The 15,018-nt window shown below is 37.4% G+C and overlaps 1 protein-coding gene and 1 long non-coding RNA gene across 2 annotated transcripts; both read right to left on the bottom strand.

The window, feature by feature from the left end:
• Positions 1-3,163: 3,163 nt before the first annotated feature.
• On the bottom strand, positions 3,164-6,528 carry LOC107831684 (uncharacterized). Its single transcript, XR_001658427.2, has 2 exons — positions 4,040-6,528; positions 3,164-3,965 (listed from the first exon to the last, which is right to left on the bottom strand). It is a non-coding gene; the product is annotated as an uncharacterized LOC107831684 (long non-coding RNA).
• Positions 6,529-7,913: 1,385 nt separating this feature from the next.
• On the bottom strand, positions 7,914-10,000 carry LOC107831682 (high affinity nitrate transporter 2.4-like). The gene is made up of 3 exons (XM_016659466.2): positions 9,125-10,000; positions 8,900-9,015; positions 7,914-8,776 (listed from the first exon to the last, which is right to left on the bottom strand). Exons 1-3 carry the CDS (start codon positions 9,932-9,934, stop codon positions 8,110-8,112), a joined length of 1,593 nt encoding a protein of 530 aa, XP_016514952.1. The 5' UTR covers positions 9,935-10,000; the 3' UTR covers positions 7,914-8,109.
• Between the last annotated feature and the right edge of the window lie 5,018 nt (positions 10,001-15,018).

Genomic DNA, 15,018 nt, shown 5'->3' with positions numbered 1-15,018 from the left:
GAGATCCCCCTGCACATTTATTTTGGGACTACGAAACGGTATTCCGGGAGATCCCCTTGCACATTTATTTTGGGACTACGGAACGGTATTCCGGGAGATCCCCTGCACATTTATGTTTGGGACTACGAGACGGTATCTCGGGAGATCCCCAGTTGTGTTTCTGTATACTGAGTTGTTACCTTCTATGATTTCATTATTGTTAAATTTCATCCTTTATTTTATTGCGGTATTACACTCTATATTATTTTATTATATATTTACCAGTAGGGCCCTGACCTGACCGCGTCACTACTCGACCGAGGTTAGGCTTGGCACTTACTGGGTACCGATTGTGGTATACTCATGCTACTCTCTGCACATATTTTTCATGTGCAGATCCAGGTGCACCTTATCGGCCCCACTATCAGTGAGCCGGGACAGCTTTGGAGACTTCAAGGTATATCTGCCTCATCCGCAGACCTCGGAGTCCCCTTCTACTCTTTCTCATGTCCATTATCTTCTGTATTTTTCCTTGTTAGACTCTGATGTATAGAGATACTAGATTTTTTTTTCTGTAGTTTGTGATTCACGATGTTCCGGGTTTTGGGATTTGCTGTGTATTTTTGAATGGTTAAGTGTTAAAATTATGTTTTCATTTTATTATTCCGAAAATGTTAGGCTTACCTAGTCTTAGAGACTAGGTGCCGTCATGACATTATACGAAGAAAAAATTTGGGTCGTGACACCAAGCCTCTCTTAAGAGGATTTGATGATGCTGGAGCCCAGTAGTTCGGGGTGAGGATTTTTCCTCCTTAATGTCAATAATAATTGGTCCAGTAGCCGGGGGATGAGAAGGCCTCTTTTCGAAACTGGACCAAATCGGCTTCTAGGGACAAATGGCAGGAGTGCTCATTGAAGCAGTAACATGAGAGCCTCTTTGGCTTCCCCGAGCTGCCGAAAATTCCTTAATTCTTTCTTGAACGGTACTGGAAAGAAGATCCACCAAAACACATGTCAGTGGTCTCCTCATTGGAATAACTACATATAAGATGATAAATTTTATCGACGAATAGCTTGAACGAGGATTTATAAGAAAGTAAAAAATATACCATAACTCTTGGCCCTCCACTCGAAATCCTAAGAAATATGCCTCCAGAACCTCTCTGGCATAGAGGAGCAAGACAAAATCTTTTTGACCCACTTCTTAATTTCAGACGCCTCTTTGAGTAAGGTAATAACAGCTGCAGTACAGAATATAAGTAAGGCAAAATGCAAAAAAGAAGTTTCGAAAGAAATGTAACGTGCTTGTCTTATCATTCCACATTCCCGGGAATAGCCTCCCAGCGAACTGAGTTAAATAATGGGTGGACACATCCATAAAATGATCATGTTACCCTATATCATGGTCATCCTCGGTGTCCACTACCTTTGGAGTACTCCAGCTAGAAAGCATAATGATGCTGCCCCGGAACAATTTCGGGGAATATAAATGAAGGAGTTGTTGAAGAGTAAAGCCCACCCTAGCCATGTTTGATAAATAGCATAAGCAAGCCACTAACCGCCAAATTACCTATCCAACCTGGGCCGGGTTGATGTTGAAATGCCAGAAGAGATCCCAAATTATTGATTCAATCAAGGGATTAAAGTTCAAAGTGAAGGAGTAGGTATACAAGAATGTAAAACCTTCTCAAGAACTTGATATACACTTAAAGCCCAAGGGTAGTTAAATGTCCAAATCGTCCCAGCCAGATTCGTCCTTCAGTAGAGGAGGATGTTTGGGGCGCACTAAGGATGAAAGTGTATCTACAGGACATGCGGTGTTGTTCCATACACCACCATTTATCCAAGTCTTAACTCCCCCAGGTAAAATATCGAACACTGAGTGCTCAACTTTTGTCATTGCCTTTTTGCCGGAAGAAGCTTTAACAGCGTTCTTCCTCTTGCCTTCGGCGGATTTCGTTGCTTTAACAGAGGGCCCTGGTGCCAAAGAGGACAAAGCCTCTAACACAACATCAACGAGTTTGATCTCTTTCTTGTCCATGACATTTTGTAAAACAAAAAAGATAATACAGATAAAGGAAAAACATAGAGAAGAAAAAGCAAAGAAGAAATTGAAGAAACATAAAAGCAATAACATCAATTGCGTATATTTATAGGCAAATATCAAAGTCAAAAATCTCTAGAGAATCGGGCTCACACGGGGTACCGCTTAGGATGGGAATGGCTCAGCCCACATGCACCATTTGATGAATGCACTCCAGTCACCTCTGATGATTGGTTTGTCAACCACACTTTCTCTCACTCAAAATGATGCTCCTCGGGAATGATGCAACACAACAATGAGTAGTTCGCTCCAGGACCCCAACCCTAGAGAGCAAGATGCTTACCGAGATAGAGGTGGGAGCAAAACTTGCCTAAGAAACTAATACCTATAGCAGAGCCTATAATATTTGGCCACATGTCAAGAACATCAATAAGAAATTATGCATGTATCTCGTCAATCATTGGTCAAATCACCATCTTAGGTATATAAAAGAGTAATCTTTCCCGCTAATAAATATGTCAATATTTGTCCTATTAGAAGTTTTTCGTTTCTTGGGCACTTCCTATGAAGCACCCGAAAAATATGGAGGACTACGATATCCGTAAAACAAACTAATTTAATGGCTAAACTCACGTTATATGAATAATTGGCTCGATGATGGACAAATCTTAATGGGTATAGTTTGGCGGAAGACTCTTTTGATAAATTTCCATACCTAGCACCTAAGACCGGGGATTGTTTAAAAATTTACAGTCGGCAATAGACTCTTTCGATAAGTTTTCATACCCGACATCTAAAATCAGACACTGTTCAAAAAATCACAGCTAGCAACTAACTCTTGCAATAAGTTGCTATATTCAGCACCAAAGACCGGACACTATTCAAAAAATAGAGTCAATATGTATATCTGCAACCTCTACAAGCATTCTGAACCTGGTAAACAATCCATAACGACAAAGACTTATTGATATCTCCGAACAACTTACGCCCTAAAACATCTTCACAGGCACCGAAAAATGTAAGTCGTATAAGGCATTCTTAATCGATTTTTCACAAGTATTCGACAAATTCACTTAGGTTTAACCAATAAGACTACAACAATAATAACACACAAGTGCGCAAAAGTTAAAAAAAAAAATGTAAACAAATTCGCTATTATAAAAGGCACAAAAGGCCTATCATTCAAAAACTATTACAAAGAAGATCTTGGAGAATCTCATATTTCATGCAATGATGATTGTTAGGAATAAGGGAGAGATGAATAAGCATTAATTGCAGGAGCTTGCGGCAAAGAATACATCTCGTCACCCTTATCTTTGGGGACTTCAGTATGGACCTCGTCCACATCCTCTCTTTCCCCTTCATCCTTAGATCCATTGGAGTCGTCGGAGGTAGAGGAGCTGGAAGGATTTGCCTCGTCAACAAGGGCATTTATCTAGCAATTTCTTCATCCAAGGAGAAAGCCCAAGACAGACTTCATGAAGGGTCTTTTGGCAAGCTAGCAGGTAGGCGTATTGTTTGCCTTCGGTCGCCTTCTTTTAATCTTCTTTAATTTTGAGGTTGCGTCATCTCACTAGGCCCGGAAGCTCGACCACCTCCGTGGATCGGTCCTCAAGGTCTTGGCTCTCGGAGATAACATAAGTCCGTTTCTCTACCAAACTCATATGCTAATCATTTTTCCTCTTAATGGCAATCTCGAGACTTTGCACCTTCTGTGTAGCTTGCCGAATTGATGGAACAACTCTATTCCTGAGGCCTCTTTCTCTTGCTCTAACCGACTTACCCTCTTAGAAGACTCTAGGACCTCTGCGAAAAATGTTTCTTTCTCTGCATCCTTCTTTGATAAGGCTTGCATCAACCTCTTGATCTCCCGCACATGTGCACATCGAACAATGTCGCCCTTCGTGATTCTACTATGGAGCTCTGTGGCCACCAAGTTAACCTAAAAACTCCAAACTCTTAAAACAAAAAGGAAAATAGGAACCAGTAGGAAAAATAGAATGTCTAGGCCCGTACCTTAAAACTCGAGGTTGCCACATGATTAGCAAGGGCCGATGTTGAAGCATTCTCCATGTACTAACTACCATTTCAAGGGCTTGATAAAGCCTTTGAACCACGAAGCAACCTTTTTGGGCCTCCGAAAAATGTTCCCCTCGGTAGGAATTTATACCATCACCTGTTTCTCTAGGGGTCATGGATTATTCAGGCTCCGGACGCGGAGGCACCTTAAATAGAGTTCTGAAGCAATAGATCACATCGTCCTGTTAGAATCGAGTTTCGGGAGCTATAACTCTTACGAATAAACTGTGACCACCTCGTCAAAATGATCACTTAGAGGCATCACCATCCTCCTCCTCTGGTACCATCGGCTCATTGCTGGACCTCCGCCTCAGGGGTAATTCCTACTAGTCATCATCTTCAACTAGAACATTGGGAAAATTGGAGAAAAGTGGAAGGTTTTCTTCCTCGGACTCATCTTGTCGCTGGGAAAGGTACCTTAGGGTCAAAACTCGAGGACTTTTCTCCTCCTTATTATCTTGAGCCCTCTTTTTAGAACTCTTTTTTTTTTTTTTTTTGGGATTCGGGGCAGAAGGTACGTCCTCGCCGAATTTCCTCTTGGCTAAGAATGGTTGATGTACAAGTTCTTGGGTCATCTCGAGATCTAGAACCTTAGCCTAAGCTAATTATTTCCTAGATCCAGTGCCTATTACAGCAAAAGAGGTATTTCAGGAATATCATCAAACGGGAACGCTTAAAACTTCACTTGGTTAAAGCACTCATACCGTGATTCTTCAACTCCCATCCCCTGACTAGAGAAATCATTTTTCACGTCATCACCTCTATGGTTGTCAACTTTACCAAAGCACTCCTCCGTATTAGAGGGCAGGCCGGTAATGGAATTTAGAGTCGTTGATTATCGTACAAATCAGAAAATCTCCCTAAAAGGGATAATGATAAACAAATAATAAATGGAGAAATTACGCTTGAAATTCTTTTCTTCCAAGAAAGAAAGATCGCCTTCGCTTAATATATCCCGGGTATGTATTTTAACAAAATTCTCGTACCATCTCAGATGAGTAGTAGATAAAAAGTCATCCCGAGGTATACTCATAAATTCTTTCATGAGCTCGACTCGAATTAGCATCTCTAGAAGTTGCAATTGTCCTTGGTATTGGCCAGAAGAGCAGAGTGTTATGGTTCGCTAATGTTAACATTGACCATTTTTAAGTTTGGGGCATTAAATTTGAATAAGATGCTTGAAGGAGAAACATTTCCCCACCTTCTCGGCAAGGAACCTCAGGCAAGCCACTAACTGCCAACACTTGGTCCGAGCTGACCTAAGCAGACATTGAATGCCTTGATAAGGTCCTTGATTACCGGATCAATGGCCTGCTTGAACCCGAGGGTGAACGGGTAGATGAACACGAATGACAAATCTTCCCAGAGTGTGGTAATGTTCTCTCCTACTCTAGAAAGGGGTGTTCGACCTTGTCCTCACAGGCACAATCTCTCAACCCCTCCAAAAGATGCTCTACTTGTAAGGTCAAAAGAAAACTTTCAATCAGCCTTTCTAGTATTGTTCCTGCAACCGACAAGACATATGAGATGGAGTATGTTCAGAAGAAACTCCGAAGTTGTCGGTTCTTCCTGTTCTTTCTTGCCTTTGCATGAGGCTTTGGCGGCCTTGACTTTCCTAGTAGGGGTTGGCGCCAAAATCGTAGAGGACGAAGTGGTCGGAACTGCTCTGCTTGCATCGACAGGGGCTGATGGTCCCTCTTCCGCCATCGTGGAAGGTTTCTGCCTCTATTCCTTCTTTTGAGGATAGGTGGTTCCTCCACCATTATGTCCTCCATTGTCGCGGTGGTTGCATGAAGAGGAACGACGATAGCTACCTCTATAGTGGCAATCATCTCTTGAGCGTTGATTGGAGTATTTGGAGAAGCCATTCGAAGATAGTGATCAAAATATGGGAAAGAAACAAGAAGCAAAAGGATTGAAGATTTTTAGAGAAAAGCAACAATGGAGTTTTAATACAACAGCAATTGCCGAAAGACAGAAAAATAAAGAAAAATATGCATATTTTGATGTTAGTTATCGTATAGTTTGAATAAGCCAATACGAAATTGGGATTAATCCCTCTAACAAATCTTAACTAAAACTTACAATTGGATATTGATCCAGATATTGATGGCTATGCTTTTAAGTCAATTGAGAGTGAAATAAGGTTTTCTTTTTCAGAAAAAAGGAAAACAAGGCAATGAAATTAAGCTTTTAGATTAACGGTATTTTTCGGAGTTTAGCTTATATATATATCGATTTACACTATCAGGTCAGCCTTATTGTTGTAACAGCTAACCTAGTTTATGTTCAAGATTATTAATTTCGCTTTTATAGAGCGTAACCTGTAAATATCTTTTGAGCAACCTATTAAAAAATTTTAAAAAAATAGTTTACAATATCGTTGTACATAAGTTAAACTAATCTTTTCCATCATCATGAACATGATCCCTCTCAAACACTGAGTAGCGAGTTCTGTCACAGCCTTCTCTATTAGCATTCAAAGCTTTCATTCGCAGCTGAAATTATATTCTTACGTTTGTGGGGCTAATTAATGAATCATTGTAATCTTAGAAAACTCTCCCCGATAAAAGTAGGATACTTTCCACTACCTGATGAATCCTCTTTTGTAGTATGTTAAGATAAGCTAATTTGAATCATTGTGGGTACACGATTTTAATTCCCAAGTGGTAGGAAAGTTGACTTGGCTTCATTACATTTGTCTCAGAATTAATTTATTAATTCACTTAAAAAAAAAAAACATTGGCTACATGGTACGTCAGTTTCACTACCTAAAAGTATTTTTTTAATACTTAGATACGTGTCAACTATTTTTGACTAATTAAGCCAAAATAGGCTCGCAAACCCTAGACAAGGACTAACATCATCTTCTTGATATACAACAATAATCCAGTATAATCTCACTAGTGGGGTTTGGGGAGGGTAGGTGTACGCAGACCTTACCCCTACCCTGGGGTAGAGAGGCTGTTTCCGATAGACCCTCGGCTCCCTCCCTCCAAAAACTCCCTACCTTGCTCTTGGGGTGACTCGAACTCACAACCTCTTAGTTGGAAGTGGAGGGTGCTTACCACTAGAGCAACCCACTCTTGTCACTAACTTCATCTTCTTGATCTGGGGCATTAATTTCTTCCGCATACATTGCAACTGTAGTTTCACTATCTATAAGACTCCAACTCATTGTAGATTAAATTTCAAATTGAAATTGAATCTAATACGTTCAGAATCCAGTAAATCACCTGGTCTATCTTATAATATATCCACTATGCCATCGCAGTTGCTCCCACAACCACTACATTTGACCTTTCAACCATTTACTACTAATATTATACTTTAGATGGTAGATTTAACTAGAGTACAATATTAAAAATGTCGTCTCTGAGAAACGAGACTGTAATTCAATAATTTAGATTTTCATGGTATAATTTTCTTATTAAACGCGTGTAAAGTATTTTTTATAATATCGTCCACGTAGATGTTTGTTGGTTGGTATGAGATATGAGGAAGTGAATAGTAAAACCTTGATATAATGTAAGAAGAAAAATGATACCAGGAGTTGAAGCTTAACCAATTTAGAAGGAAACTTAAGGATTACGTGAAGAAATATGTGTTGAAAGAACAATAAGAAAAAATTCATACCTATGAAAACAAATTTATAGTATAACTTACTTGAAGAATTTTTAAAACGGAAAATGACGAAATTTACTCCCATACTTTGTGAGGGGACTTTGCTCCGTTAAAGCCTAAAGGAACGGGCAGTTTGTGGAGACAAATTTATTCGAGAACTTCAACGGAGGATAAATTTAAACGTATATATGTGAACAGTCTTTAATTTTCATATATAATTTCAAATCCAGATATGTAACCATACAAAAAACAAAAAAAAGAAGAAGAAGAAGAAGAAGAAAAATCAAGATACATTCTTTAAAAATATTTGCTTATTGAGACTCATGGAATAAGAGATTGACAATGATCCATCCCCTTAGAGAAAATTAGCAAATAGGAAAAAGTCAGACACGATTAGGCGTTAAATTTGGAGGAGTAGGTGCTGATCCCACGCGCTTGCCACGCTCTGATCGGCAGTTCTCGGCGAACTTCAAGCTATTTTGGTGCATACCTTTCTGCCTCTCAGCTTCGGTGTACTCTGCGGCATAATAATGTTCCTCACTTCCCTTAACTGGGTCTTTCGTTGGTGGAAAAAACATGCTTCCCCATTGTGGGAAATGACAGAAAGTCACAGGAAGAGTGCACCCTATGATCATTAATCCCATGTAAGTTAGCCCTGTTGCTGTCGAGTATTTTGAGCTCGTGAAAAACAACAGTTGTGTCAATCCAGAACCGAAATTTCCTCCAGCTCCAGTCATACCCGAGATTATACCTAATGATCGGCGAGAAATGAAGGGAATAATACCGAATGTTGCACCACATGCAGCTTGAGCACCAATAGAGAAAAGGATCATGAATGTGACGGCTATGGGCAGAGAATTCGAACGCCCCAACAGCACGCAGAATACTCCTCCCAGTGTTTGTAGTATCCAAAGGACCCAAAGTCTGCCTCTCATGCCGAATCTTTTGGCTGCGTAATCTGAAGAAAATCCTCCGAATGGACGAGCTAATAAATTAGCCATACCAAATGTCGCTGCAATAATTCCCGCTGTGTGAAGCTTTAGATCAAATCTGTACGTTTTTACACTATTAGTTAGTAATGCATTTTTACCATATACAAACTAAAATGTTTCTAATTCCTCTTCATATGGACAATTATATTGTAATTGTGTTTAATACATATAAGAAACAAACCTGTCGAAGAAGTACTCTGCAATTACGTTGTCCGTAGACAGTTCAACTCCCATAGAGTATCCGTAGAGTAGGACAAAGATCCATGTCCTGTAGTTTGTTGCAGCGTACCACAATATCTGAAATAGCAAAAACGTAAAGTATGTTAGCTAAAATTCTTCTCCTTTAAAAAAAAGAATTTTCTTTTTTTAAGAGATGAAAGAGTCTTAGTGTAATCGGAGTACTAACGTTGGAGAATTTATCTTTAGAAACACCACCCTTCTTCTGTAAATCACCACGGTTCCCATCAGGCAAATCTTGGCCAAGAGTCAACACCAAAATACCCATCACAATATGAAGCCAGCCAGGAATGAAAAATGCAATTCTCCAAGCAGTGAATGGAGTTGCTCCTGCTCTTCTTATTATATCATACACAATTGGCATAATAAGTTGAGTCGCACCACCACCCATATTTCCCCATCCTGCAGCTGTCCCATTGACAAGTCCTATAATCTGACTATTAAACATAGTACTCATCCAATATTGGCACGACACAAATGTTGCTAGCGAGAATCCGATCATGAACCGGACAGCAACATATCCTCCAGCCGACGACACAAATGACATGCAAAATACAGTTGGGGCTGACAACATAATCAGAAATGCACAGCCATATCTTGGCCCTAACATATCACAAACTGCACCCATAACAAGCCTAGATAAAATACTTCCGGAAACGGAAGCAACTCCGGCATTACCAACATCCATTTTGGTTAAATTTAGGTTGTCCCTAATGATAGGAACTAAAGGGGCAGCGGCAAAAGTTGAAACAAAACAAGTGAAGAAAGAAATCCAGGAGAGCTGGAAAGTAAGACCATGAGGCTTTGAAAATGAATAGAACTTAAAAACCTTGGCTTTGTGTTCAGTATCAACTGGTACTGAAAATTTTGCAGTGGTATCAGTTGGCACCATCGGAGAAGCCACTGAGAAAGCAAGAACTGGCTCTCTACCAGTGACTCCATGCATGGAACTCCCTGGTTCGCCCTCAATATCACCCATTTTTTTCTTAAGGAAAAAAACTGATTGAAATGTTAAAAATAAAATTGATGTGTTTGTTTCCAAGAAGGTGCAGAGAGGGAGTGTTTATATAGGTATCAAAGAGTTGACATTGGTGTAATTAAGGCAAGTGATTAGCGACTGCCAATGGCTATATTCCGTTTTTGGAGGATTTAAATATTTGATTAAGGAATCCATTTCGCCGCATCTGAATATGAATAGCGCTAACCTTATCGTATATCCCAAAGGTTCAGTGATGACCATTCTCGGTATCTTCATTAATTAGTTGGAGTACTACTATACCACATGACCACATCTATTATCCTTCTGGCGTACAATTATCAAACCAATCTTTCGCAATTTGCAGGGTTTCTTATGCAAATCAATCATACTTGACATCTTTGTATAACCTTTAATTCATTTAATTATTCCCTCAAAAGGCATTTGCTGAGATTTTATGGACTAAAAACACAAATTGTAAAATCTTTACCGCTGTGCTTTGTTAAGCTTCCATGATTTATTGTAATATATATTTACAATCGGAGGCAGATCCAAGATTAAACCCTATGGGTTCAACTTTTAAAATTTTTAGCATTGAACTCATTATAATTTTAAAGTTATGCGTTTATATCTACTATTTATTTCATTAATAGATTTTACATATAAATTTATACTATGCATCGAAAGTAATAGATTCAATTGAACCTGTATTTATAGTGATAATTGTTTACAATATTTCCTGCTTTACCAACAAAACAATATCTTCCAGGCGTGTTTTCTTTCTTAATTATCTCTGGCTAGTCCGAAATATTAATAGTTCTGACAAACTGAATTAGTTAATTCGTAATATCTGACATTTTAGAAAAGCGAAGTCATTTATTACTTTCTTTCAATGTCCTAACAAACGTGTGAATCTCTATTATATGACATTAATTGGTAACGTGGTAAAGTGATATTTTATTTACTATAATAAGTTACACTACATTAATCATAAAAAAAAAAAAAAAAGAGTTTTATGCTATTACTGTATACTAGTCTTAGGGTACGCGTTTCACACGTGTACCCCATGCTAATAAATATATAATTTAAAAGAATTATATAAATAATAATTAAATAACATATTTGAGTTTATAAAAGAAAAAATAAAAAAGTGTAAATTTTTGAAAGTAGTGAATGTTAATCTCACTTAGCTGACTTAATAAAGAAAGAAATCCTTCTCCACGTAAATTCTATGATGCTTATTGCAATTTCTAAAGATTTATGTGTGAACATCTTATGAAATTTTATTGTTAGTTTTTGTGACCTAATACTAAAAATAAATATTTATGCATAAATAGTTTTATCAAAATTCTATTGTTATATCTTTAGAAATTTGGGAATGAATAGATTTGCCCTATAGTTTAAGAACTTTTTGACGATAGTGTATAGTATAAGGATGGCTAATGTTGAGTTGATGTTTTACAACAAATAACTTAGTAATATATAAAAAGATATAGATTTGTTGGAATGAATGAAAAATAAAGAAAAAAAAATAATAAACTCTCATTTAGAATATCGCAAAAAATTATAAGTATGTTATAATGCAGTGATTAAATATTATCAAAATAATTTATTGGATATAAATTATTTTGGTAGACTTATTTATTTAGTGAATGTTAATCTTACTTAGCTGACTTAATAAAGAAAGAAATCCTTCTCCGCGTAAATTCTAAGATACCTTTGTGATGACCCAAAATGTCATCTTTAAATTTAATAATTAATTTTATATTTTAAGACCTCAAAAAGTACTATTTATCATTCCTCGACTTACGTGTGCAGTCCATAAAATTTTTCGAAAAGTTTTTAGGTGAAAAATGGATTAAAATGTGAATTAGAGTTTTAAAACTCAATTGAGTTGACTTTGGTCAACATTTTGAACAAACGGACTCGGATCAGTATTTTGATAGTTCCGGTAGATCCGTATCGTGATTTGGGACTTGGGCGTATGCCCGAAATCAAATTCCGAGGTCCCTAGTCTGAGATACGGAATTTTGATGAAATAAATTAAAAGTTTAAGTTCAAAAAGTGACTGAATGTCGAATTATATGCAAACGACCCCGGAATAGAGTTTTGATGATTCCAACAGCTCCGTATGATGATTTTCGACTTAGGAGCGTGATCGAAATTTTATTTGTAAGTCCGTAGTGAAATTAGGCTTGAAATGGCTAAAATAGGAATTTAAAGTTTGGAAGTTTGACCAGGGAGTTGACTTTTTGATATCGGGGTCGGAATCCAGTTTTGAAAATTTTTACAGCTCCGTTATGTTATTTATGACTTGGGTGCAAAATTTGAGGTCAATCGGACTTGATTTGATAAGTTTCGACATCGAATGTAGAAGTTGAAAATTCTAAGCTTCATTAAGCTTGAATTGGAGCATGATTCGTGATTTTAGCGTTGTTTGATGTGATTTGAGGTTTCAAATAAGTCTGTATGATATTTTAGGACTTGTTGGTGTATTGGGTTGAGGTCCCGAGGGCCTCAGGTGAGTTTCGGATGGTTAACAGATCAAAAGTGGGACTTAGCTGTTGCAAAAGTTGCTGCAATTTTTCTGCTGGAAATGCTGGCAAAATCGAGCTCCCTGACAAATCGAGCTCCTTGACAAATCGAGCAATCGCGCTTCCTGGCAAATCGAGCTCCCTCATAAAATCGAGCTCCCTGACAAATCGAGCTCCCTGACAAAATCGAGCTCCCTCACAAATCGAGCTCCCTGACAAAATCGAGCTCTCTGACAAAATCGAGCTCCCTCACAAATCGAGCTCCCTCACAAATCGAGCCCCATGACAAATCGAGCTCCCTGACAAATCGGACTCCCTGACAAATCGAGCTCCCTGACAAATCCGTAAGTTATAAAAACAGGGGACTTCGTCCCATTTGCCTTTTTGACGAATTGGAGCTTGAGGAGAGGCGATTTTGATATATTTTTAAAGAAAAATATTGGGGTAAGTGATTCTAACTCGGATTTGGTCAATATACATGAATATATCATTGTTTTCACCATTTAATTAGTGTTTTGAAATAAAAATTTGAGAAACTTTTAGAAATCTCATAGAAACGAATTTTTGAGATTTCGGTGTCGATCCGAAGTCGGATTTGAATGAAATTGGTATGGTTGGACTCGTAATTGAATGGGTTATCGGATTTTGTTAGTTTCACCGGATTTCGAGGCGTGGGACCCACGGACAATGTTTGAGCTAATTTCGAATTTTATTGAAAAATATAATATTGTCTTATGAAATTGATTCCTATAATTTTTATTGACTGTATCGAATTAATTATGACTAGATACGAGTCGATCGGAGTGGGAAAATCGAGAAAAAAGCATAATACTTGGTTAAATTGGAGCAAGTCGAGGTAAGTGACTTGTCCAACCTTGTGTGGGAGAAATTTCTCCTAGGATTAGTATTGATGTGATTATTAGAATGTGTTGAAAATCGTGTACACGAGGTGATGAGTGTGTACACGGGCTAAATATAAAATATTATATTTTTAAATTGTGTAGATCACTGTTGCGCATTTATTAAATTATTTTATCTTGTTATATTCTTCATCATTGATCTGAAATATATACCTTAAATTTGTTTGACCTTTTTCTACTAATTATTTTTCCTGTTTAGTTGAAACTTGGTTTCTTTTATTCTGTGCATTATTTGAAGGTTGATTTTCTTTAAATTAAATATTATTAATATGAAGTATTAGACAATTTTAAATTTGACATTGAAGCAACGTATTAAAGATTTTAAAATATTATTTTCCTGAATTATTTATTCCTGAATATTTTTGTAAGATTTTCGTACTCATTGTGATGAAGCCGTGAGCTCTTTATTGTGGAAGAATATTATTGACGATTTATTTTGGCATGAGCCGTGAGCTCTTTATTGTGAAATAATATTATTATTGAATTATTTTTGCAAGTTAAATTATTTGAGCACTTGAGGTGCAAATTGTGATATATTGTGATATTGATACGCATGCAGTGGTATAAGGTCTGGGTATTGAAACACATGCGGTGAGATAAGGGTGGCTTGATACGCCTGGCTAGTAGGGGGAACTACTAGAAGTCATGTGGTGTGATAAGGATGGCTAAAACGCGGGATGCTATTTCGGAAAAAATATTTTCTTTAAAATAAATTGTGAAGGCTCCCACGGTGAGATAAGGAAATGAGATATTGTGAATTTGTTTATGATTTGGGACTACGAGGCGGTACCTCGGTAGTTCCCTTGTTGATATTGATTTATGGCCGCAGTTGCCTTTGATTATTGTTGTGATTTTCTTAAAGTTGAAGAGAATTCTGTTTTGTTTCCACGAGGTATTTATTTGCCATTATTTGGTGTAATTAAATGTAACATACTACTTGATTCATTATCATTGTCATTTTATCTTATAATATTGTTTAAACATTTTACCATGCCACTATTTATTCTCCAATAGGGCCTGACCTGACCTCGTCACTACTCTACCGAGGTTAGACTTGGCACTTACTGGGTACCGCTGTGGTGTACTCATACTACGCTTCTGCACATCTTTTTGTGCAGATCCAGGTACATCTTATCAGACCAGGCATCAGTAAACTAGTTGTACGAGGAGACTTCGAGGTATATTTGCCAGCGTCCGCAAACTCCGGTGTCCCCTTCTATCTTACTATGTTGTCTTCCTTATTTGCTTTAGACTCTGATGTATAGAGACATAGAGAATAAATTCTTAGAAGCTTGTGACATATTTCTACCAGATTTTAGGAGTTGAAATTGTTTGAATTGTAGTTTATTTATTTCAGATATTTAATATTATTCTGCATTGATAGACTTACCTAGTCTTAGAGATTAGGTGTCATCATGACATCATACAGAGGGAATTTGAGGACGTGACAACCTTATTGCAATTTCTAAAGACCTCTGTGTGAACATCTTCTGAAATTTTATTGTTAGTTTTTGTGACCTAATACTAAAAATAAATATTTATGCATAAATACTTTTATCAAAATTCTATCGTTATATCTTTAGAGATTTGGAAATGAATAGATTGCCCTATAGTTTAAGAACTTTTTGATGAT

Source organism: Nicotiana tabacum, chromosome 22 (genome assembly GCF_000715075.1).
Source record: "Nicotiana tabacum cultivar K326 chromosome 22, ASM71507v2, whole genome shotgun sequence".
Lineage (NCBI taxonomy): Eukaryota > Viridiplantae > Streptophyta > Magnoliopsida > Solanales > Solanaceae > Nicotiana > Nicotiana tabacum.
Note: the sequence above shows the minus strand (reverse complement) of the source record. Positions and strands in the feature narration are given on the sequence as shown.

Coding starts and splice junctions, on each gene's coding strand:
- LOC107831682 (XM_016659466.2), bottom strand. CDS start 9,934: ATGGGTGATATTGAGGGCGAACCAGGGAGTTCCATGCATGGAGTCACT. Junction 9,016..9,124: donor CTAAAGATAAATTCTCCAAC/GTTAGTACTCCG, acceptor TTGCTATTTCAG/ATATTGTGGTACGCTGCAAC. Junction 8,777..8,899: donor GCAGAGTACTTCTTCGACAG/GTTTGTTTCTTA, acceptor AAAAACGTACAG/ATTTGATCTAAAGCTTCACA.